Here is a 22,484-nt window from a genome sequence, read left to right as displayed (position 1 = left end):
GATCATGCGGGGAAGGGGGGGGGGGAGGGTGGTCTGGTGGGGGGGGGGAGTGCGTGCTTGCGTGCGCGCTTTCGTGGGTGCGTGCTTGCGTTCGCGCTTTCGTGGGTGCGTGCCCGCGTGCACGCGAACGTACATGTGTGCATGTGTGCGTGTGTGTGTGCGTGCGTACGTGTGTGCTCGCGTGCGTGCGTGCGTGTGCGTGTGTGTGTGTGTGTGTGTGTGTGTGTGTGTGTGTGTGTGTGTGTGTGTGTGTGTGTGTGTGTGTGTGTGTGTGTGTGGTGTGTGTGTGTGTGTGTGTGTGTGTGTGTGTGTGTGTGGTGTGTGTGTGTGTGTGTGTGTGTGTGTGTGTGTGTGTGTGTGTGTGTGTGTGTGTGTGTGTGTGTGTGTGTGTGTGTGTGTGTGCGTGTGGAAACTCCAAAACTATTTGATTCTGATGCGTACATTTTCATCCACTGCGGCTACAAAGTCCATGCATTTTCGATTTCGCTACCTGAGAGACAACACAACTATCGGATTGGCACCACGATCTTTGCGATCGGTTCTGCTGTTGGGGGTGTTAAAAAGAAACACGATCGAAGCAGACGTGTGTGTGATATGTTGCACATTTCTTTCCAATTCAGCTAGCGGACGCAAGCGGAATCAAAACTTGAATTGAACTCATACAAAAGAGGATCCTGGATTGGTTTATTACGGTGCGCGTATGGTGCTGCACCTGTCCGTTCTGAATCTCGCGGCTTGTTGACTTAGAGTCGGTATCATGACGCCGTGCGACCGGCACTGCCTTGGAATGGGTTCGGATCGGTAGGTTCATGTTCTTTGTACAAGTGTATTCCGTGCATTTGTCGCGCCACGGCGGTAGACCCGGCAGCAACAAACTCATAACATCCTTTCAAACTCATAACTCTTTCCCGGTACGGATGGCGCTTCAAAGTTCTTTTACTTATTATTATTCTTGTCAATACGGCCTACGCGATCATGTTGGCCTTTTCAGAACTTGACGTACACGTAGCCGGATAGTTAGTTCTTGCTACGGCGGACGGTTCATACGCGATTAGAACCCACGACGAGCATGCAGATGTGAGGAATGACGGCGGTGCTGCGGGACCGCTCCTATCCAGCGTGCAACTTGCATACTGCCACACTCTCTCCTGCCCGGTGCATACGCAGCAGGCAGGAGGAAGGATGCACCTCCTCTACAAAAAAACACCGTCATGAACCAGCGGCGGATCTAACGGTAGACGGACTAGGCGGTCGCCGAAGATCTCTAGTATGTAGTATGGCGTATGTTTACTAGTGGACAGAGTATTAGCGACAAGGGCCCGCGGAAAGATGGTCGTTGGGACCCTGTGGCGGGAGAACCATTGCCCCCCCCCCTCGCCCCTCATGCTGGCAATAATTGTAGGGTCTGTGACTGATGATCGTAAATGGCCCATGGCTTAAGCCCCCTCCCCCCTCCCTCACTCCACTAGCAATTTAGATATACTGTTAAATCTCCCAACAGCTGTGTGCCAGTACCCCCTCCCCCGGTTATCAGTTACCATTTACAGGGGCTTCAACTCGTCTTTCAGCCTGTCATGAACACCTTCCTTTCCGATGGATCATAATATTCCGGAAGAGCAAACATTCCGCGACAGTTTTGCACGCACACTCACACCCTTGCTCAGACGGCTCAGCATATCTGTGTAATCTACACCATACAAAAGCAAAAGCTTAGGGTAACAAAGTTATGCTTAATGCTTAACACGTTCAGTTCGATGGCAGGCCCCAGGGACTGCCAGTGAACTTTCCAGTATACTGGTTTCACAATCAGCTTGCGTTCTAGATGCCGGCGAAAAGGAAAGTTGATGAAAATCGGTACCGGGCTGTACGCATTAATGCGCATTAGGGTTCTGCGCGTTGCACAGCAAACCCTCCAGCGTGAGCTAGCGATTCCTTAGTCATTTTTACTTGACAGCGTTTGAACTCATTGCGCTTTTTTGGTTTGATTTGTGAAAAATAAACTTCATCGCCGCAATGTTTGTTAACGGCTTTTTTAAGCGCCACAGCAACTCATGAGCATTAACCATACGGGAGAAAGAGATAGCGCTATGGAGGGAAAAAGCACGGACGACGGCTGACAGCGATTGGCCGTCTGACGCACCAACACAACCAAACCTTGGACAGCGCGTTCAGGCGAGGGGTATGAGGCGGAGCCAGGGACGGGTAGCTCGACGAGCTGCTTGACAAATTTGCCGTTGGAGGGAAAAAGAAGGCCTGAGAAAATGCGCGAAAGAGAATGATTTCTTCCGTCGCTTTGCGCAGCGGGCCGTTACCAAAGTGCCGTTTCTTTTTTTCGCCATCGCGCCGCAAAACCGCTCGATCATCGTACTCCGCTTCGTCTGATCGCTCGCTCTCTCGGTTTTCGGTTCGCTTCTTCTCCTCTCGCAACTATCCGTAATATTTATTCTCACGGCCGCCCCTTTAGCCGCAGCTACACGTAGCCTGCTCTGTAATGGGATGGGATCCGAAGCCCCATTTGAGGGATAATACAGGATCTCCCATCCAACTCCTATTCCGACACGTCCTCGTCGTGCAGAGTGGTAACATGTGTCACCACATATCCAAGCTTGGGTACACGGGCTTGACCCAACCCCTCGGGCGGATGGTGGCACTTGGCGAACCAGGAGGGGGGGTGGATATCCCGGGAAACTGGGTGCCTGAACGTCGGGGGGGCAACCCGACGCTAAACAAAACAGTCACGTGGGCGCGGGGCCAGTCACCCAGTCCCATGAATCAACGACTACGGAAAGCCACAGAAGTTTTCGAAACGGACATCCCGATACCGACCATACGCAATGCCCCCGGACTACTCTGAAAATGAGCTCATGGAACGTACGCACTCTAAGCGAAGCCGGAGCCTTGAAAAAACTTGATGATGCCCTAGCCACACCGAGCATGGACCTCGTAGCTTTACAAGAGATTCGGTGGCTAGGGAACGGTGTGCACAACAGGCGTGGTAAGCATTGCTACGACATATACTACAGCTGCCACGACCGCCACCGCGTGCTCGGAACGGGTTTCGCCGTAGGTCCCCGGTTGAAACCCGCAATCATGGATTTCAAGGCTATAAACGATAGGCTATGCACCCTGCGCATGCGAGGCAAATTCTTCAATATAAGCCTCATAAACGTTCACGCCCCTACCGAAGATAAAGAGGAAGAGGAGAAGGACCTTTTTTACGGCCGCCTCGCTAGAATCGTAGATGCGTGCCCCAGACATGACCTCAAAATCATCCTGGGGGACTTCAACGCAAAAGTCGGTAGGGAGCCAATGTACCGCCAATACACTGGCTGTCACAGTCTGCATGAGCACAGTAATGATAATGATAGTAGATTGGTCCAGTTCGCCGCAGCGAACAATCTGGTTGTAGGAAGTACCAAATTTGCTTATACGAGATGTACGGCGACCTCACTGTCGTACAGCGTATAAAGCTCGCCAGGTTCCGGTGGGCTGGCCATGTTATACGCATGGAAACGGACGACCCAGCCCGTAAAGTCTTTTTAGGCCGTCTACAAGGACAGAGGAGGCGTGGTAGGCCCAAATTGAGGTGGCAAGATGGCGTGGAGGACTGGCAGACGAAGGCGCGAGACCGTGAGCGGTTTCGGACACTCCTGAGGCAGGCCAAGACCGCAAAGCGTTTGTAGCGCCAGATAAGTAAGTAAGTAACACGTAGCCTTATCGAAAATGGATCGTAGCGGGCAAGGTCGCTACATGTCATTATTTTTTTTTTAAGCAAGAAAATTTGCATATGTGCCTTCTATTTCAAGCCTGCTGCCTGCATATTATCAATTCTGTTCAATTATTCTACCACTTCCGTCGTTTAAACGTGCACCGTGCACCAGCAATCGCTTCGTCTCTCATAAAGGATCTCTTGCTTCTTGGCTTATTAGCATCTCTCGCAACCTAAGTATACGGATCGAACAACCTGCTTCGCTGTGCTTATTGTTTCGTCTTATTGTTTTAGGTGCTGTCTAATAATTTGCCGTGTGCTCGTTCAATCCTCTGCTAAGAGCAATCTCTGGGGGAGCATTTGATCAACTCTGTCCTATCAAATTCATCTGCTCAACCGCACCAGATCAACCTTTTAATTGAACATCGAATATTATGCCGCTATGCCATCAACTCGCTTGTTTGCTTTTAGCTTCCATCCGTGCGTGTAGCGTTCTACCCATGCGTGTAAAGTGTGTGTGTGTACAGTGGTGACGTGTGATGTGTGCCTTAAAGGGTTAGCCTGCTTAACGTTTTTTTTGAAATCCTTATTAACTAATTTTAAAAAATTTTTCTTATGGATATGCATAAAAATTAATATAATAAACTTATAAATCGATACCATCCTAATTTTAAACCCGATCAGCTAAATTTGGATTATTATAAAAATATTGATGCATATCCATTTCCATCTTACCCTAATTTTTACTTTTGCTTAAAGTACCCCTAGCTATGCCCTATTCTCAATCAGCTCCGTTTTCCCTAATCTGCCTAATCTAAACTTAACCATAGTGCAGGGCATTTCCTCCTTTTGCACGTTCCTTATCCCGGGCAGACTCGGTATTTTTTAAAATCTATTCTATTTATTTTTTTATTTTTATTCGTTAAACCTCTTCAACCTGTTGTTGTGGACCTTCTCTAGCCTTTTCCCATTTCTTATTACACATGTCTGATCACTTGGTATTTCCACCACCTCATACGGTCCTCTCCAAATACCTTGCAACTTTTGCCCTACACCCGTTTGATTGTTCCGGACCAGCACCATTTCCCCCCACATGGGTACTTATTAGCGTTCTGGTCGTACTTTTCTTTTCTTTTATGTTTCGATTGCATAAGAATTACCCTAGCAATCAAGTGCATCTCTTTTAGTTTTGTTTGCATTTCTTCACAAAAATCGGAGTACAATCTTTTCCTCTCGTTTTGATTATAAATTGATGTTGGCAATCTAGCTTTCCTCCCAAAAACCAACTCATATGGAGTGTACCCTGTCGAAGTGTTTATACACGTATTGTATTCCATAGCGAAATACGGTAATACTCTATCCCATGTTTTATAATTTTTCCCGACAAATTGTCTTTAATATATTTTTAATTCTCTATTCGCTCTTTCAACTATATTTCCTTGAGGGTGGTATGCAGAAGTATTGATTTTTTTTAATTTTTAGTAGCTTACATACATCTTTCATGACCTGGCTCATAAAATTTGTGCCCTGGCCTGTTACTAATTCTATAGGAACCCCTACAAGGCAAATAACCTCCTCTACAAAGGCTTTCGCTACTGTTGTTGCCTCTTGATTTCCCATGGGTGTTACAATGAGGTATCTGGAGAGATCATCTTGGATAACCAATCCATATTTATTTCCTTTCTCCGATTCTGGTAAAATCACAATATCCATGTATACTTTTTCAAAAGGATATTTTGAGGTGGTTGTGATTTGCATAGGAATTTTGTTGCATCTTCCTATCTTATTGAGCTGGCACGATTTACAACTTCTTACGTACCCTTCGATATCCTTGTCCATCCCCATCCAAAAGAATAAGTCCTTAATCCTTCTTTTCATTCTTCTGGTTCCTAAGTGGCCTCCTAATGGAGCATCGTGAAACTCCTGAAGAACGGTGTTAATTTCAGATCTTTCTATTTCCACTTTATCAGCACCTGTGTAATTTTGAAATTTTAGTTTTGCTTTTTCTTTTAAATTGTTCAATTTGTCCCTCCTCTGTATTTCTTGTTCGCTTGTTTCCCTTTCTAAATCCATTTTCATTAAATCTTCCCAGTGATTTGCCTGTTTAGTATCCATCATAGTTTGCCTACTGATACTTTCCTCTACTTCGTTATTTGAAATAAGGTTTTTCTAGATTTTTTGGCGTGTGATGACTGCTACCGTTTTAATTTTTCCATCTTCTTGTATTTTCCTTAGTTTAATTTGAGGAAGACTTGATAAAAAATCGGCCATCACATTCTCCTTCCCTTTTCTATACCTTATTTCACATTCTAATCCCTGGAAAATTAATGGTTCCCAAAAACGAACGTAGCTCCTTGAGAGTTATTGGTATTGGCATATTTAAAAAAGATTTAACATTAGCTAATGTAGGTTTAATCCCTTCCTCATTTATAGTGTGACCCAAATAGTTTATTTGTTTATGAAGAATTTTACATTTTGATGGTTCAATCTTGAGGTTGTGCTGTTTTAATCCGTTTATAACTTTCACAAAATTCAGATTATGTTCCTCTTCTGATTCACCAAACACTACAATATCGTCCAAGTACACGAATGCCTTAACGGGTTGTATAGCGTAAAGGACAGTGTTCATAAGTTTCTGAAAAGTTGAAAGACTATTTTTCAAACCCATTGGCATTCTTAAAAAATCATAATGTCCTTTGAACGTTGAAAATGCTGTTTTCGCAGCGTCTTTACGTGCTATCGGTATTTGGAAAAACCCGGATTTCAGATCAATTGTGGAAAAATATTTACTTTGGCCAATGTTATCCATTATATCATCTATCCGAAGAATCGGATAAATGAAAGGCTTTGTAATTAAATTAATAGCTCGAAAATCAACAACAATTCGATATTTTCGTTCCCCATCAACATCAGATTTTTTTGGTATGCACATCACGGGAGCATTCCAAGGGCTCTTACTAGGTCTTATAATTTGTTGCTTTAACATTTCCTCTATATGTAACTCCATAATCGTATTTAATGCTGCCGGAAATCTATATAGGCGTTTGTAAATGGGAATATTAGAGTTTGTTTCTATTTCATGTGATGCTGCATCTGTATATGTTAAATTATCCCCTGGCAAATAAAATATATTTTTAAAATCATTAATGATATTTTTTATATCTTTCGCTGTAGTCTGTTCTAAATGATCAAGACTAATTTTTCTCAACAATTCCACGTATCTCTCAGAACCTATCAGTTGTATCTCCTTACTTGTTTCAACTACATCACAATCTATTTCTTGTTTCTCAATAAGTGGAAGTAGTTCGAAATCTTCTGGTGGGGATGCTAAATCGCATTCAATGCTATCAATAGGTAATTTTTCAATATTACTTTCATTGACCTCTCCGTTAACTGGAATTTTTAAGGATATGCTTTGAAAGTATTTATCGACTTTTACTGTGTATTTCTTTAGATATTCTACCCCCAAAATTCCTGGGACATTAAGTGTTTTAATTATATAAAATTATATTGGGTATGTTGACCTACCAATATGTAATTCAATTAGAATTGAACCTACTGTGTCGGATACTGTTCCATCAAAACTAGCAAATTTTATATTATCATTATAATCGATTGAAGATGCCCCAAGCTCTTTTGCTAATTCCAAACTTAGAAAGTTAAAGCAGGCTCCAGTATCAATTAAATAATAAATTTCTTTTGCTCCCATACATTTCGATAAAATTTTGGCCATTAATTTACCGTCTTTAATATAATCGATATTAAGCAATTCATTCTCTTCTACAAAATCGCTACATAAACCGTTGTCAGATTTATTCTGATGTTCTTGACATGAACCGAAGAAGAATATATTATTTTGGCTTGTAGGAACACCAGTGTTTTTATTAATATTACTAGTGCTCCTTGTTTTAGTTTTTTTGATTCACAGTCGGATTATCGGATTGTTGGTGATTGTGTGAGCTGTTAGAGTTAGTGTAGAGGTTGTTTTGAGAAGGCCCTTGTGTAAAATTATTTTGAGGTATTGTGTTTTGTGTGTTATTGTTTCTATATGGTGTAAAGTATCTTCTCGGACGTGAATAATTATTATTAAATTTAGGAGGATTAGTATTATATGCTGTACTGTTGTGTTGGGGTATCCCAAAATTATTAATATGTGAATGGTTTAAGCTACTGTTACCATTATCGCAGCGTTTTCTACTATCAGTGCTACAATCTACGTTAGGAGCAGTTTGGTTATTTGGATAGGTGTAATTATAGCAGTTTTGGTACGGGTTCATGGAACTCTCATTGCTGTAAGTTTCGAAAAATTGCGTGCGATTTAATCTTTCCTCGATCTTTCGGATATGTTCAATTTGCACTACCTCTTCCTGGAGACATTCCAAAAGTTCATTAAAACTGAGATGCTTATTGGTTCTCGCAAGAGTTTTTAATTCCGGGTTCTTTAAACCAGCCAAGAAATGTATTTTTAAGTTTTTAAGTGCGTATAAATCTTCCGTATTTGCTCTATCGTTATTAATAATATGTTCTTTAAGTTTCATCACTCTTTCTTTGTATGTATTCTTTGTATTCTTTGTCTATATTGTTCTTTGTAAAAAGGTTCATTGACCTCTTGTTGCAGCGTCTCGACTTGCTGGAAAATGGCTTCCAAGTTAAACTTTTCTCGAAACACTTTTATCAGATTCATTTCAACACTATTCCACGAATCATCCAAAATTCGATTAAAAGAACCCGCAGCCTCTCCCTTCAATTTGAACATTACCGTTCGTATAAGGTCTTCTTCTGATTCCCCTTCAGGAATTTGTTTCGCAAAATACTCTATTTGATATAGAAAACCGTCCAGATCTTTTGCTGTTCCGTGATATTCCGGAATGTAAAGCATTGATTTCTCTATCGGAAATTCATAAGCCACACTTGAAATTGTACCGTTTAACGCTCTCTCGATTTCGACACTTTGGTTAAGAAGCTCTGCTTTGAGGATCTGGAGGCGTTCTTTATAACTATATTCCTGATTCATACAGGATTCGCTAACAGTTGTGGAGTTTAAGTTGTATGTAGGTTGGAATGCACAAATATTAGTTAAGCTACCTGTATTAATTTGAATTGCTCTATTTCTAAGTGCTAACACCCTATTGTTCATCACCTTACGCACGAATTAAAATGAAGGATTTGGGAATAAATTACAAAGAGAAAGATCGTACAAACTATCTTAACTATTTATGTATTTTTTTTTAATTATATTTAAAACGAATTAACAAAAGATTAAAAAGAACTTATGTGTAGTATTATTCACTATAATTTAATATCACCTACTATAACGCTGCTATTTTCCGCCACCACTTACCCAAAAAAAAATTTCACCAGCTAATCCCGTTTTTTTGCACACCATGAGACTACCACCGCCATGCTTGAAAGTTTTGAAGCAGTACTTCGGATCAAGAGCACAATTAACAGGGCGCCGAACCAACCTGCGTCCGTCCGACCCCTATCGATTGAATTTCGACTCGTCTGACCACAAAACCCTGCGCCAATCCGCTTCATCGAAGAACATGTGCTCAATTGCAAATAGCACCCGTGCGTTTTTATGCGCAGGTGTTAAATTGGGCACTTTGACTGGCACTCGCGCGAGTAGCCCGGCACTGACCAATCTTCGCTGAACTGTTCTCGGCGTCACCGCCAATTTCAGTCTGCCTCGGATCTCTGGTGCCGAGCTAAACGGATGTTTCTTCGATATGTTTACAATCTTACGGTCTTCCTCCGCCGTGGTCTTCCGAGGACGTCCGGGTGACTTGCGCGTTTCGGTTGTCCGAAGCGCGTTCGCCACAAAAGTGCACGATCGTTCCATCACGAACTCGATCGTGCTGCGCTTAATGCCAGCAGCCGCCATTCGCTTAATGATATGGCGCTGATAATCGGTACAATGTTTACCGTGACCCATTGTAATAAAAATTGCTTGCTTAGACCGTCAAGAACACACTGGTTAAAAACTTGAACACGACTGATGCCGTGCACTGCCTGCGTTCTGCTTTTATACGCGATGAATCACATCGTTGTCGAGCAGCAAAAAATCGTATGGATAAAAACTATCAATGAGTAAGCGAGTGAGCATCTACCCATTCAAAACCAGAACAGAATACTGCCGCGCTCATGAAACATACAGGGTTTCCCACGATTTATTGGTCGGTTCCCATCAATTTTTGGTGGGTTCCCATATTTTGTTGATGCGTTCCCACGATTTTTTGGTCGTTTCCCAGAATTTTTTGGTCCAATTGTATTGATATCCAATCGGAAAATACCAATAAATTATGGGAACGAACCAAAAATCTATGGGATACGACCAAAAAATCGTGGGAACGCACCAAAAAATCATGGGAACTGACCAATAAATCGTGGGAAACCCTGTAACGCCCATTGAAAAGAACACCTGCGCGCTTGCTCAATGCACACACAAAATTTCCCATGCGCACACAACGTTCAACGCAGAGATGCACACAGGCCTTTCAATGGCGTGCACTGGCGAAACACCTGTGAGGGAATGCCGAGTTCATTGCTATTGTGCGCGTTTCCATTTCGCACCGCTGTCGCAATCACATTCATGAAACAGCACACCTGCGTTCTTGTCCGAAGAACATTTGCTGCTATCGATGCAAAATTTAGCTTTTATCCAAGTGTGAACGCACGCTGTTTCACATGATAACACACATTATCAGAATACTTTCAACGCAATATGACATCATGGCAAGCTACGTTTTTCAGACACAAACCCACGCACTCACACACACACACACACACACACACACACACACACACACACACACACACACACACACACACATACACACACACACACACACATGAGAAGGTGACCAATTAGTCCCAGAGGATCATATATAGACATGAGTATTTTCAAAATCTCTCTCTTTGTAGGTACTCGTCCCTGTAGTAATGTATGCGGCTCATATCGTGGAGAGATTTTGAACGTAAACACATGCGTCTCCGTGTTCCACCACATGCCGAGTACTTTCTCAGTCGCAAGTTCAACTTCGACAGATTATTATTATTATTATTTATTTCATCTTTAACGGGCCGTATGGCCTAATTAAGATGTAACAGTTCAATTAAAAAAAACATAGCAAAAACAAGATTTACATCGCAGATGCTTCTGCTCCAGGCTCAACCCGGTTCCTGTGCTAATTGGATACCTTCATCTTCAGTTTCTATACTAGAGAGCATTGATGACATGCTGTGTGCTGTAGTGCTCATATTTGATGCATTCGACAGCCCTTTGATATTGTTCTTCAAATCTTTCTGCGTTCAGATTTTTTACATAGTGCGCGGTGCTTGGAGAACATGCTGCACCAAACGTCATAACCTGTAGCACATATTGTTGAGGAGTGCTTCCAATTTTTCCATCATTCCAGAGAAACATCTGACTTCGTTGGTCTCGCGGGTTCATCCGCACTTGAAAAAAACATTTCTCTAAAGTCACCGGTTACTGCTACCTTATATTCCCGACAATTATAAAGGACCGTGAGCAGTCCTACAAGTTGATCCAGTCCGGTCAGTAAAAACTAATTTAGGCTGACCCCATTCACCTTTGCAGCTGCATCAAATACTCGTATCTTGCCAGGTTTGTTCGGGTTTGTGGCAGGAAAAATCGGTAGGAACCAGTCATTTGGCTTTTTGCTGCTTTGTTCTATCGGTGAAAGCTTTCTGATGTACCCTTTTTGCTCGTACTCTGCAATTTTGGAGTGCATGGCTTTATTCAGTTCTGGATTACGGCGCAGTTTTCTCTCCAGACATTCGTGACGCCTCAAAGCCATCGCTTTATTATCAGGAAGTTTTATTGTGTCGTACTTCCATGGAAGGCTCGCTTCGAAATGCCCATCTACCAACCGAACATTCGAAGAAAGAATTTTAAGCGCATGTTCTTCGTCATCAGAGCGCAATTGTTTCATTGGTCGATATACTCCTAGCGATTCTAAAGAGAAGTATTCTTTTAGAGCCAGATCCATCTCGTCGTCTTTTTTTTATAGCACGGGCAGATATGGACGTTCATAAATGTATTTCCGTCGTACCGGTTACAATCTGATGCGCCACTTGAACATGGCCTGTAAACTACCCATCCAAGTCGGGTTTTTGATGCTGACGGCTCGTTTGCCCCTCTTTCGACCGTTTTAAGGGTTTGGCTCAAGAAGCAATTATCAATGCCAATTAGGACCTTCGCAGTGGCATTTTGATATAATGGTAGTGGAAGACCTCTCAAATGGCTGTAGTGAGTCGCTTATTGCGTCGGTTCTACTGATTGATCACATAAGCCAAGGTTACGAATTGTATGGACCGTGTTCATGTCATATACGATAGATGACCCAACGCCAAATATCTTAACAGATAATTCTACGGACTCGTCTTCAACCCTGCTTTGGTTACCGGTCCACGATATGCACAATGTACGATGCTTGCCACTGATGCCTAGCTGTTTCAACAAGTCATGCTCCATAAACGTTGCCGACGATCCGTCATCTAAAATAGCGATAGTATCAACCTTCCTCCCATTCCCATATAACGTAACCGGCACATACTTGAACATAACTCCTCCGGAAGTAGCAGAGTGCACGTTACAGCTGGTGTTGACTCGACTCAATTCTGGCGGGATGTGTGATGATATTTGGTTGCTACCGGACGAGTGTAACAACTGATGATGACGGCGTTCGCACCCATTTACTCCGCACAACGTAGTTACTGAGCATGCTCCTGGGTGTTTGCGGAGGCACGTTCTACACAGTGACGCACGCTTTATAGTTGTCCAACGCGAACTCACATTCATGCCTAAGAACCTGCTGCAGTTGAACACGTTAGGACATCCATCCCCACACACAGAGCAACGCCACTTGTTGCCCTCAGTTGTAACTGGTTGTGATGTTGTTACTGCTGTCTGACCTGTGGAATGAATGCACTGATAAGCGTACTTACGGTCGTACTGACGGATATTATTGTCATGTTTCACCTCCCTACGACCGCTGGTATGCTTTACACCTCGACTGGCTGCGCGTACAAGCTCCTTCACCCACTTGTTGAAAACTGCCAGCGTGGTATGTGTACAGCGGTTCTGGTAATAGTACCAGTTCAGCCTTATATACGGCGGCAGCTTGTCCACCAGCTCCTTCAGCAGGGGTCCACCATCGAAATAGCTGTGCAGTCCAGATCCCGTTATCGATGCACAGAAGTTCCTCACAGCGACACCATAATCCACTAAAGCGTCAAACCGGTCTTCCTTCGGGGGCGGCATGCGGCGAATATTGGCCATCAGCGTGTTCACCACTAGTTCTGGACGGCCGTAGCACTCCTTCAAAATCTCGATCGCTTCAGGGATACTATCGGGATATAGCAGACAACTAGCAACTGCTTGACGAGCCTTTCCCTTCAAAGACGCCTGCAGCCGCAGCATATTTTCATCGTTTGTGTAGCCGCATATCGCCGCAGAGTGTTCATAGTTCGAAATGAACGCCATCCATTCCTTAGGGTCACCACTGAAGACAGGCAATTCACGACTCGTACATTTTCGCGCTGACACTTGACTCTGGTTAAATAACGGAAAGTTTGCAGAGTAACTTTGCGCTGTGGGGTGTGGTGTTGTCCTTTCTGGTATCACTGGCACAAATCTAACGGCTGGTCTGTACTGGTTAGCTAGCCTTTCATTAGGTATCGCGATTGGGCTTGTAGAAGGACGGTATGATTCTTCCAGTATGCGTTTTTTCTCCGCCATACGACATCGTTCACACCGTTCGATCGCGAGCAGTCTCTCTTCAAGCAGCTGTTGTTCGTACTGCTTATTGATCCGATGAAGTTCCTCTTCAATCGCTGTAGATTGCACGTTCGGTTTTCTACATGTCACAGGTGGCACTTCGACGGCGTAGGGAGGTAGGAGATGGTTATCCGAACGCATCGGCCCAGTAGCGGTGGCGGGAATATTAAATTCCAGTGGCCGTTGGTCCAGCTCTCCTACACGATCCGTATTATGCAGCCACTCCTCTATTTCCTGCTCCTTTTCAGCAATCGAAGACGTTGATTCTACAACAACGTCTGCTATCTCGCGTTCGATTGCCGCTAGCTCACGTTTAGCTTCGCGGGCTCTCCTCACCAACTCGTTCAGGGTGTCGTTTGCGGTTTTGATGATGCCCTCGACGATGGTCTCGATGACGCCCGTCCAGTGTCCGCAGGCCTGCAAGTAGAGTTGACCAACCGATCTGCACTGGTTCTGCTGGATCTGCCAGTACTGCTTGGCCTTCTAACAGAGGGGGGAAGCGGCTCCAGCCCTTCGAATAGAGGCTCTCCTTGATGAAAGATCGGCGTACGGGACATTCTGCAGGTGTTTTTGCAAGAAGCCGCGACACGAATATTTCCTCACGAATTAGGTATTTTCTTTTACTAAATTGTGCGATTAATCACGAAAGTATAGATATCACTCGCGAACACGTCTTCACGACCCGATGGCCTTCGAACGAAAAAGAATGATCTCCCGTTGCTTGATCCTTTGATCACTCTCTCGCCGGACGTTAGAGATCGCATTCCTCTTACATTACACGTGGCGGCGAGACGTGACGTCACGCGATTGGTCGAGAGAAAGATTATAGTATCAACGCGTTCGAATTCGTGTGCGAATAGATTCGCGTTCGGGCTTATAGAACGAACGTATTCTTCTTATAGCTTATAGCGAATTCGGCTTATAGAACGAACGCAAGTCGACTTCTTTCTCTGTTTCGAGTGGACCGTTTTATCGGTCACCAGCAGGCTTCACTATTCTCACTCGACCGTTTATTCTTTAAAGAGACCGTTTGTTCTGCGCACGGTGTATTTATCCCTTTTTTTCCCGCGATGGCCGTTGCGCCATCGCGTTACGCAGCGAACGTTGCCCTTTCTTAGATGTTCGAAATTCGAAGATCGATCTTGTCACCCTATCTAAACGTCTAAACCTATCTCCTGTCATTTTAGCTTGTTTACATTCCGCATGCCATAATAAAGGACACGCGGTTTGTCGGCACGGTTACTCGTAACAGTATGCGTGGGCAGGACCAGCAATCCAAGCATTTGAATGTGTGCGTGAATGGCGGTTTGTGCCGTGCTGAAAGTTTTTACTTTAGCTGCTGCTAGTGTAAAAACTTAAGGAAATCTTGAAGTAAAAATTTTTCACACGGAGCGCCTTCGGCAATTGTTGGCTGGGAACATGGCTTATACCACGAACGTACCAGAAAGGTATGCATGCTTCACCCATCAGGATCTAAAGGCAAGGACAAGGCAAAAGAGACACAGAAAACTTTCCTCACGGCTACACATGTCCTCTAGACGCGTTGTCTCTGCGTCTCGCTCGGTATCATAGCGGCATACGGCAGGTAAGCAGTACAAATGCTGCTACCTGATACGCACACATGTTTAACGAACACATCTATTCGGATTGGCTAGGTAAAGGGTTTACCCGACGGAGTAGCCGGAACGTGAAGGCGCAGACTTTTTCATGATTTTGTATGACTTCTGCTGTTTTGGACTGTACGTGTAGACACAGCCCAGTCCGCAAAATCGCCGCAATTCGCCGAAATCGCACATCACTCCCGCACATCCTTCCACAACGAAAGGTCTGGACAGACTGAGGATGCCTAACACCCGGATGAGTGCGATAGCAGAAAAAATCATGGTTGATCGAGAAAGATGGGTAGACTCGGTGTAGCGCAATCCGCTGGTAGATGCATGTGTGGGTGACCAACGAAATACTTCAGACCGCGCTCCTCGCGTTTTTCATCCATCATTTTTCGTCACACGCACACACCTCTACACGCGCGGCGGTTTGCCGTCCAAAATCTAGAGAGAGAGAGAAGACAGGGCATCTCGCTTTGGCACACAGAAAAATCTTTGAACAACTTCGGCTCTGCTACTTGGGAGGCTATCGCTCGAACCCTTGCTCGACGTTGAGTGGACCCAACAGACAAATCCGAAGTCGCTCGAAGGAAATAACCCAACGGTCAAAAGCCGAAGAATTTATATTGACCTTTGGCTTTTTCTATCTGTCTCTCGCTCTAATTTGAGTGATTTTTCCTTCGTGAGTATCCACGAGCTCCCTCGTGTGGTTGTTGTTGTTGGAAGTTGAAACCGAAACCCGCTCGTGCGCTGCCAAAATCAGCGAAGAACGAAATCGAGTGGCTCAAGCGAAAGAACGAAAAAAATGATGAACGACCCAACAGACAAATCCGAAGTCGCTCGAAGGAAATAAGGTTCGAGATGGGTTCGAGGGAGCTTATCGCTCGAACCCTTGCTCGACATTGAGCGGAAGCGATGGCTCGAACCTTTCTTCGTGTAAAAAGCCGAAGTTGGTTCGGGCTTCGAATGGGAAAAAAGTAAAACAACACACGCAAAGACACTGCGCAGTTTGATTTTGAGGCGTGCCTTTTTTTCGTGTTTGCCTTGGGGGGCAATTGGGGTGGGCGGGTTAAGGCTGAGCCCGCTTGTGCTTTGTGGAATCCTCTTTGCTGTCTGTTTTCCTGTGAACTGATGGAGAGTTATTTTTGTATATGGATTAAAGGGTACTTACTGCCGGGTCTTGATCCAGTGTTTGTGATAGAATAAATGTTTAGAACCAGCCGGTCAAACAGTCAAACTATTTACTAACAACGTATGATTTTTGTGTAGCATCACAGGCGTAAGTATCCGCGCAAGGAAAACCCGCTTACTGCTGAACATTTCAAATATGTGTGTAAGAAGAAAGCAGATTTTTTATGAATATCTTTGAAACTATTCATCGTATCCAAAACGATCTTCGAGAGTTAGATTCAGCAACTCAAAATATACTTAGAAAAAGTTTTTCATATATTTTTTTAATAACGGGTTCGGAAACTATTTCAAATGTTCAGAAACTTCGAACATCGAAAAATATCGATGGATTATATTGATCTTAGCATTGCGGCTTTTTTACACCGTTCCTTATGAAAATATTATCGATATAAACTTTCACGTGTCTTAACTGTATAAATTTATCAAATCAAAGACACTATAATTCTTAACACGATTGTAGGTTGCTACGGCCTACTCCGTCGTGTGGACTGTATTTCGTGGGAGCAGAACTCCCGAGCAAAAGCCTTTAAAAAGGCTGGCGCCTCGAAGGAAAACTCCGCTTCACTAACTACGGAATTTCCTACCGCGGTCTTGCCACTCTTATAGAAAATCGAATTTCTCTAAAAGAGCAATGCTCATCAAAAAGTTGAAGAGAGAACTTAGTAATTAATACTGGAATTCTAACTTGATTTATTGGTGATTTCTGGGGGGTTCTTATCAGGAGCCGACGTGCTCCGTTAGCGATACATACATTTTCCTGTTTAAATCCTGTTAAGTTGGCTATATTCCAACTGGATTCTTTGGGATTGAACTGGTCTAAATGGGAATTCTGTCTAATGGGAAAATACATGTAATGCGTGTTGCCTATGCATAGGCGTTGTTAATTCTTTGCCTAACTCGCGGGTGTGTTCTGCCTATCTCAAAATCCAACATTCTGCCACCTTAAAATTGAACAATTTTAATAATTTCTAATTGATAGGCAAAACACACAACCTAACTAGTGGCCTAGTGATGTTCATTTTTGTACTTGTGCGCAACGTTGCTACCCTAATCTTTCCATCTTTTCCTGGATGGACTTCCGTAACGCGTGCCAATGGCCATGTCGTTGGTGGCACATTGTCCTCTTTGATCAATACTAACGTACCTGGTTTAATCTCTTGTCCTTCGCTTATCCATTTCGAACGCGGCTGAAGCTGTTGAAGGTATTCCCTGGACCATCTTGTCCAAAAGTGGCGTTTTAGCTGTTGTATGAGGCGCCAGTGAGTAAGTCTGTTTTCAGGAACGGTCGTCGTTTCGGCGTCTGGAACCTGCTGCAGATGTGACCCAACCAAAAAATGGCCTGGGGTAAGGGCTGTTGCGTCAGATGGATCCTCCGTCATCGGGGTGAGAGGACGAGAATTCAAGCAACACTCGATCTCAGCCAATAACGTCGTCATATCTTCAAAAGATAGAGTGGTGTTTCCCAGAACTCGAACCAGGTGGTGCTTGTAAGTCCAATACCCGCGTACTGTCGACGCTTGAAGCGCCTGTTGAAGTATTGCACCCAATATGCCACAATCCTTCGAAGCCTGGAGAATGATGAGTATAGCGTAAAGATGCGATGTGGTGGTTTTTCTGTAACTGGACAAGCTACTGTGGTGACTCGCTGCTCTGCTGCTGCTGCTTCACATGATGATGGTAATGGTGATTCAGGCCACTGGTCCTCGGGTAGACAAATCCAGGAAGGACCCTGCCACCATAGCGGATTGTCTAGAAGGTCCTTGCTCAAGCAACCACGCGATGCTAAGTCCGCTGGATTGTCGACTCCGGGGATGTGCCGCCAAACACTTCCTTGGGTCAAGTGTTGCACTTGGGAGACGCGATTGGCGACGAATGGTTTCCAGCAATTTGGCGATGCTCGTAACCAATGAACTACGGTCATGGAATCCGTCCAGAAAGTTGCAGGAGACGAGAGCTTGACCGCTAATCTGACCCGATCATATAGCAAGCTGGCCAATTGTGCAGCGCACAATTCCAGTCGAGCAATGGAGTGTTTGCTATTTATCGGTCTCACCTTAGTTTTCGACGCGTACAGTTGCATCGTGATGTTCCCTTTGTCATCTCGGCTTCTGATGTAGCAGCATGCGCCATATCCCTTTTCCGATGCATCGCAGAAAAAATGGAACTGGCTTGATGTCGAATCGGGCCTGATGGCTACACGAGGAATGTGTAGATTTTGTAAATGTATCAACTGGTTGTGGAAGTTGATCCATTCTCCTTGTAGATGATGTGGCAACTCGTCATCCCATCCCCAGGGCTGTTGCTGCTCCGTTTGTAGGGTCCAGATGCGTTGGAGGAACTGCTTGGCCATGGCTTTTACGGGATCGACGATGCCCAAAGGATCATAGATCCTGGCGATGCACGATAGCACCTTTCTCTTGGTGATTGCCCCAATCACGTATGGGGTGTTGATTTTAAACTGCAACGTGTCAGATGCTGGGTCCCAAATCAAACCGAGGGTGGCGAGAAGTCCCTTCGATCCACTGGTAGCATAAAGGCTGGATGCTAATTTCTCCTGGTTCACTTCTGAAGTACTGATGGGTCGCTGGACGCCCACTTCCGCAGCTCGAATCCTGCACTAGCGTAGAGTTGCTCAGTTTGCAGCTGCAGCATCTGCGCCGCTTCAGATGATTGCCCGCCGGAAACGAAGTCATCTACGTAGAAGTCACAGGAACGTTCTGCGGCGACTGGAAACTCTCCTCCATGGTCCGCTACGATTTGTTGCAACGAACGCACTGCCAGGAATGGAGCGGATGCTGTCCCATATGTTACCGTGTTGAGCTCGTACTCCTGAATCGTATCGTTGGGTGAACTTCGCCAAATGATGCGTTGCAGTGATCGGTCCTTTGGATGAATCCAAACCTGCCGGTACATTTTGGTGACGTCAGCGGTAAGGGCGACTGGTTGAGTCCGGAACCGCAGCAAAATAGAAGTGGCATCTTGTTGAATTGTCGGTCCGACCATTAGTGTGTCGTTCAAAGACACACCCGTTGAAGATTTGCTCGATGCGTCAAACACCACTCGACACTTCGTCGTGGTGCTGTCGGTCTTGAAGACCGGATGATGTGGTAGATAAAACGATTCATCGTTCTTTGAAGAAGCTGCCACCTTGCTCATATGGCCTAAGCGAAGGTTCTCTTCCATGAAGTCCACATAGGCACGTTGGGTGTCGGGTTCTCGTTGAAGTCGACGTTCTATCGCTAGGAACCGTCGAAGTGCGATAGTCTTTGAATCGCCCAGCTTGCCAATCATTTCTGGCTTGCGTGGAAGCTGAACCATGTACCTGCCATCCTCTTCTCGTGTGGTGGTTGCAGTGTAGTGGTCCTCACAGGCTCGTTCTTCGATGCTCCAGCTCGGTGTGTTGCTCAGGTCTTCGATGGCGAAAAACTGCTTCATCAGGTTGTCCAACTCGTTCGTGTGTGTTGCCACCGCACACATTACTGGAGACATGGGTTCGGTGATGGTAGCACTGCCACTGACTACCCAACCAAATTCAGTTTCCTGAATGGTTGGCATGTTGTCACCCAGGGAGAGTCGTCCGGTCCTCAGGATCTCGAAGAAGTGTGTTGCTCCCAAGATGATGTCAATGGTTCCTGGCCGATTGAAGAATGGATCAGCCAAGATGCAGGTTTCAGGTATCTTCCAATGGCTGACATCAATCAGTTGAGTTGGTATGTCTGCTGACAGCTTCGGTAGCACAAGCAACTCCAATGATGCAGTATAGCTCGAGCATCGAGAATGGATGGTGGTTTCGATGGAATGTCGCACATTCGATCTTGTACTGCCACCAATACCTGATAGTGGAAGATTGATTAGCTTCCGCGGCAATTCCAGGAACTGTGCCAATCTGCCGGTGATGAAGTTGGATTGAGCTCCGCTATCCAAGAGAGCTCTTGCTGGATGGCTAACTCCGGCACGATCGGTGATGTTGAGCACTACTGTTGACAATAGCACTGTGGATGGCACTGCTGTCGTCAATGAAGTCATCGATGCCCCGATGAATGTTGGTTGAGCTGCATCGACTGGAAGCTGATGAGATGTTGCAGCGGCGTCTGGAGGCTGAAGAGATGGTGCTGCTGGAAGCTGCTCCCCATGAAGTAGATGATGATGACGTTTCTTGCAGATACGGCACGTCCATTTCGATCGGCACTGCGAAACCGGGTGTCCAGCGCTGAGGCAATTGAAACAGCGTTTCAATGACTGTACTTTACTTTTCCTATGCACTACGGACATCGCGATGAAGGTTGGACAGTTCTGAAGAGTATGATGCTGCTGGCACAGAACACACGATGGATTGGCAGCTGTGGTGGAGGTGAAAGCTTTGGTGCTTGTTGATTTCCGTGACGTCTCTGGCGTGCAGCTTTCGAGCACCTCACATTGACGATTGATGAAATCGAGAGTTTTGAAGAGATCCGGAAACTCTCCATGTTCCAACGAACTCTCCCATGCTTTCCTTGTGTCAGCGTCCATACATGAGCTGAGAAGATGTGTGATGATGAGGTTGCTGGTACTGTCGATAGTCTGCTTCATAAACACTAAGCCTTCCACATGACTCTTGCACGTCTCCGCTAGCTTCCGCAGGTCCTTTGCAGATTCTCGGGGTGCATGCTTCAGCTGAAGCAATCCTGCGATGTGCTTGTCGACAATCAGCCGAGGATTCTCAAAACGCCTCTCCAAGACGTCCCAAGCCGCCTGGAAGTTGTTGCCATTCAGAATGGACGTGTTCAGGATGCCAGCTGCTTTCCCTTGCAGCGCTTTGTTGAGATGGTGAAGTTTTACTGCATCCGAGTCATTAGTCCGCTTCATGATGTCTAAGAACATGGCCTTGAACGTTGGCCAGTGTTCGTATAGACCATCAAAAGTCGGCATTGGGATGTTGAGATGATGCTGAATGGAGACCGATGATGATGCAACTTCAGGAGGTGTTGTAGCTGACGATGGCTTTTTGTCGATTACGACCAACCTTGCTGCCTTAGAAGCATATAGTGAGTGGAATGCTTCGTCTTTTGCCAAATCTTCGTCTACGTCATCTGGCAATTCTTCGAGGATTAAATCCATGACATGGCTCTGCACCGCTTTCAGTTCTTCCAGCATACCTCGTTGGACTTGAGATATGCTGTCGTCTTTCTGTTCGGTGTTTATGTTTGCCAGCTTGCGGAATAAGCCTTTGTGTTTGGCGCGTAGACTTTGGATGTACTTTGAAGAGTTTGGCTGCGACGCTTCACGTCTTTCTTGACCATTGGCTTGTGCCATTTCGATGCCTTCCTGCTCTTCGATGATTTGCTGGTCTTCTTCTTCTACAGGAGGTGCACGTGAGACTGACATTTGGCAAGTCTAATTTCCACGTATTGACGATGATCGCTGTTGTCTTTGATGTACTTGAAGTAGGACCAACATGCCTGGGTGTCCGTCGAGGATGGGACCAACCCGCCTGGGTGTCCGTCAAGGATGAAATCAACCCGCCCGGTTGTCCGCTGAAGATGCATCCCTTGTTGCCGAAGAATGCAATCCGTCCGATTGCCGAGGATGGGACCAACCCGCCCGGTTGTCCGTCGAAGATGCAACCCTTGTTGCCGAAGAATGCAATCCGTCCGATTGCCGAGGATGGGACCAACCCGCCCGGTTGTCCGTCGAAGATGCAACCCTTGTTGCCGAAGAATGCAATCCGTCCGATTGCCGAGGATGGGACCCACCCGCCCGGTTGTCCGTCGAAGATGCAACCCTTGTTGCCGAAGAATGCAATCCGTCCGATTGCCGAGGATGGGACCAACCCGCCCGGTTGTCCGTCGAAGATGCAACCCTTGTTGCCGAAGAATGCAATCCGTCCGATTGCCGAGGATGGGACCAACCCGCCCGGTTGTCCGCTGAAGGTGCAACCCTTGTTGCCGAAGATGCAATCCGTCCGATTGCCGAGGATGGGACCAACCCGCCCGGTTGTCCGTCGAAGATGCAACCCTTGTTGCCGAAGAATGCAATCCGTCCGATTGCCGAGGATGGGACCAACCCGCTCGGTTGTCCGCTGAAGATGCAACCCTTGTTGCCGAAGATGCAATCCGTCCGATTACCAAGGATGGGACCTTGGTTCTGGTTGCGTAATCCGGTTCGAAGGACCAAAATGTAGGTTGCTACGGCCTACTCC

General features: G+C 45.5%; 1 protein-coding gene across 1 annotated transcript; it reads right to left on the bottom strand.

Annotated features, from left to right (window-relative positions):
- Nucleotides 1-18,865: 18,865 nt before the first annotated feature.
- LOC121591330 lies at nucleotides 18,866-21,670 on the bottom strand. The gene has a single exon (XM_041911706.1). It carries the CDS (start codon nucleotides 21,668-21,670, stop codon nucleotides 18,866-18,868), a length of 2,805 nt encoding a protein of 934 aa, XP_041767640.1.
- Nucleotides 21,671-22,484: the final 814 nt, after the last annotated feature.

The sequence above is a fragment of the Anopheles merus genome, chromosome 2L, assembly GCF_017562075.2.
Source record: "Anopheles merus strain MAF chromosome 2L, AmerM5.1, whole genome shotgun sequence".
Lineage (NCBI taxonomy): Eukaryota > Metazoa > Arthropoda > Insecta > Diptera > Culicidae > Anopheles > Anopheles merus.
The sequence above is the reverse complement of the archived record's forward strand: the minus strand, read 5'-3'. Positions and strand labels throughout refer to the sequence as shown.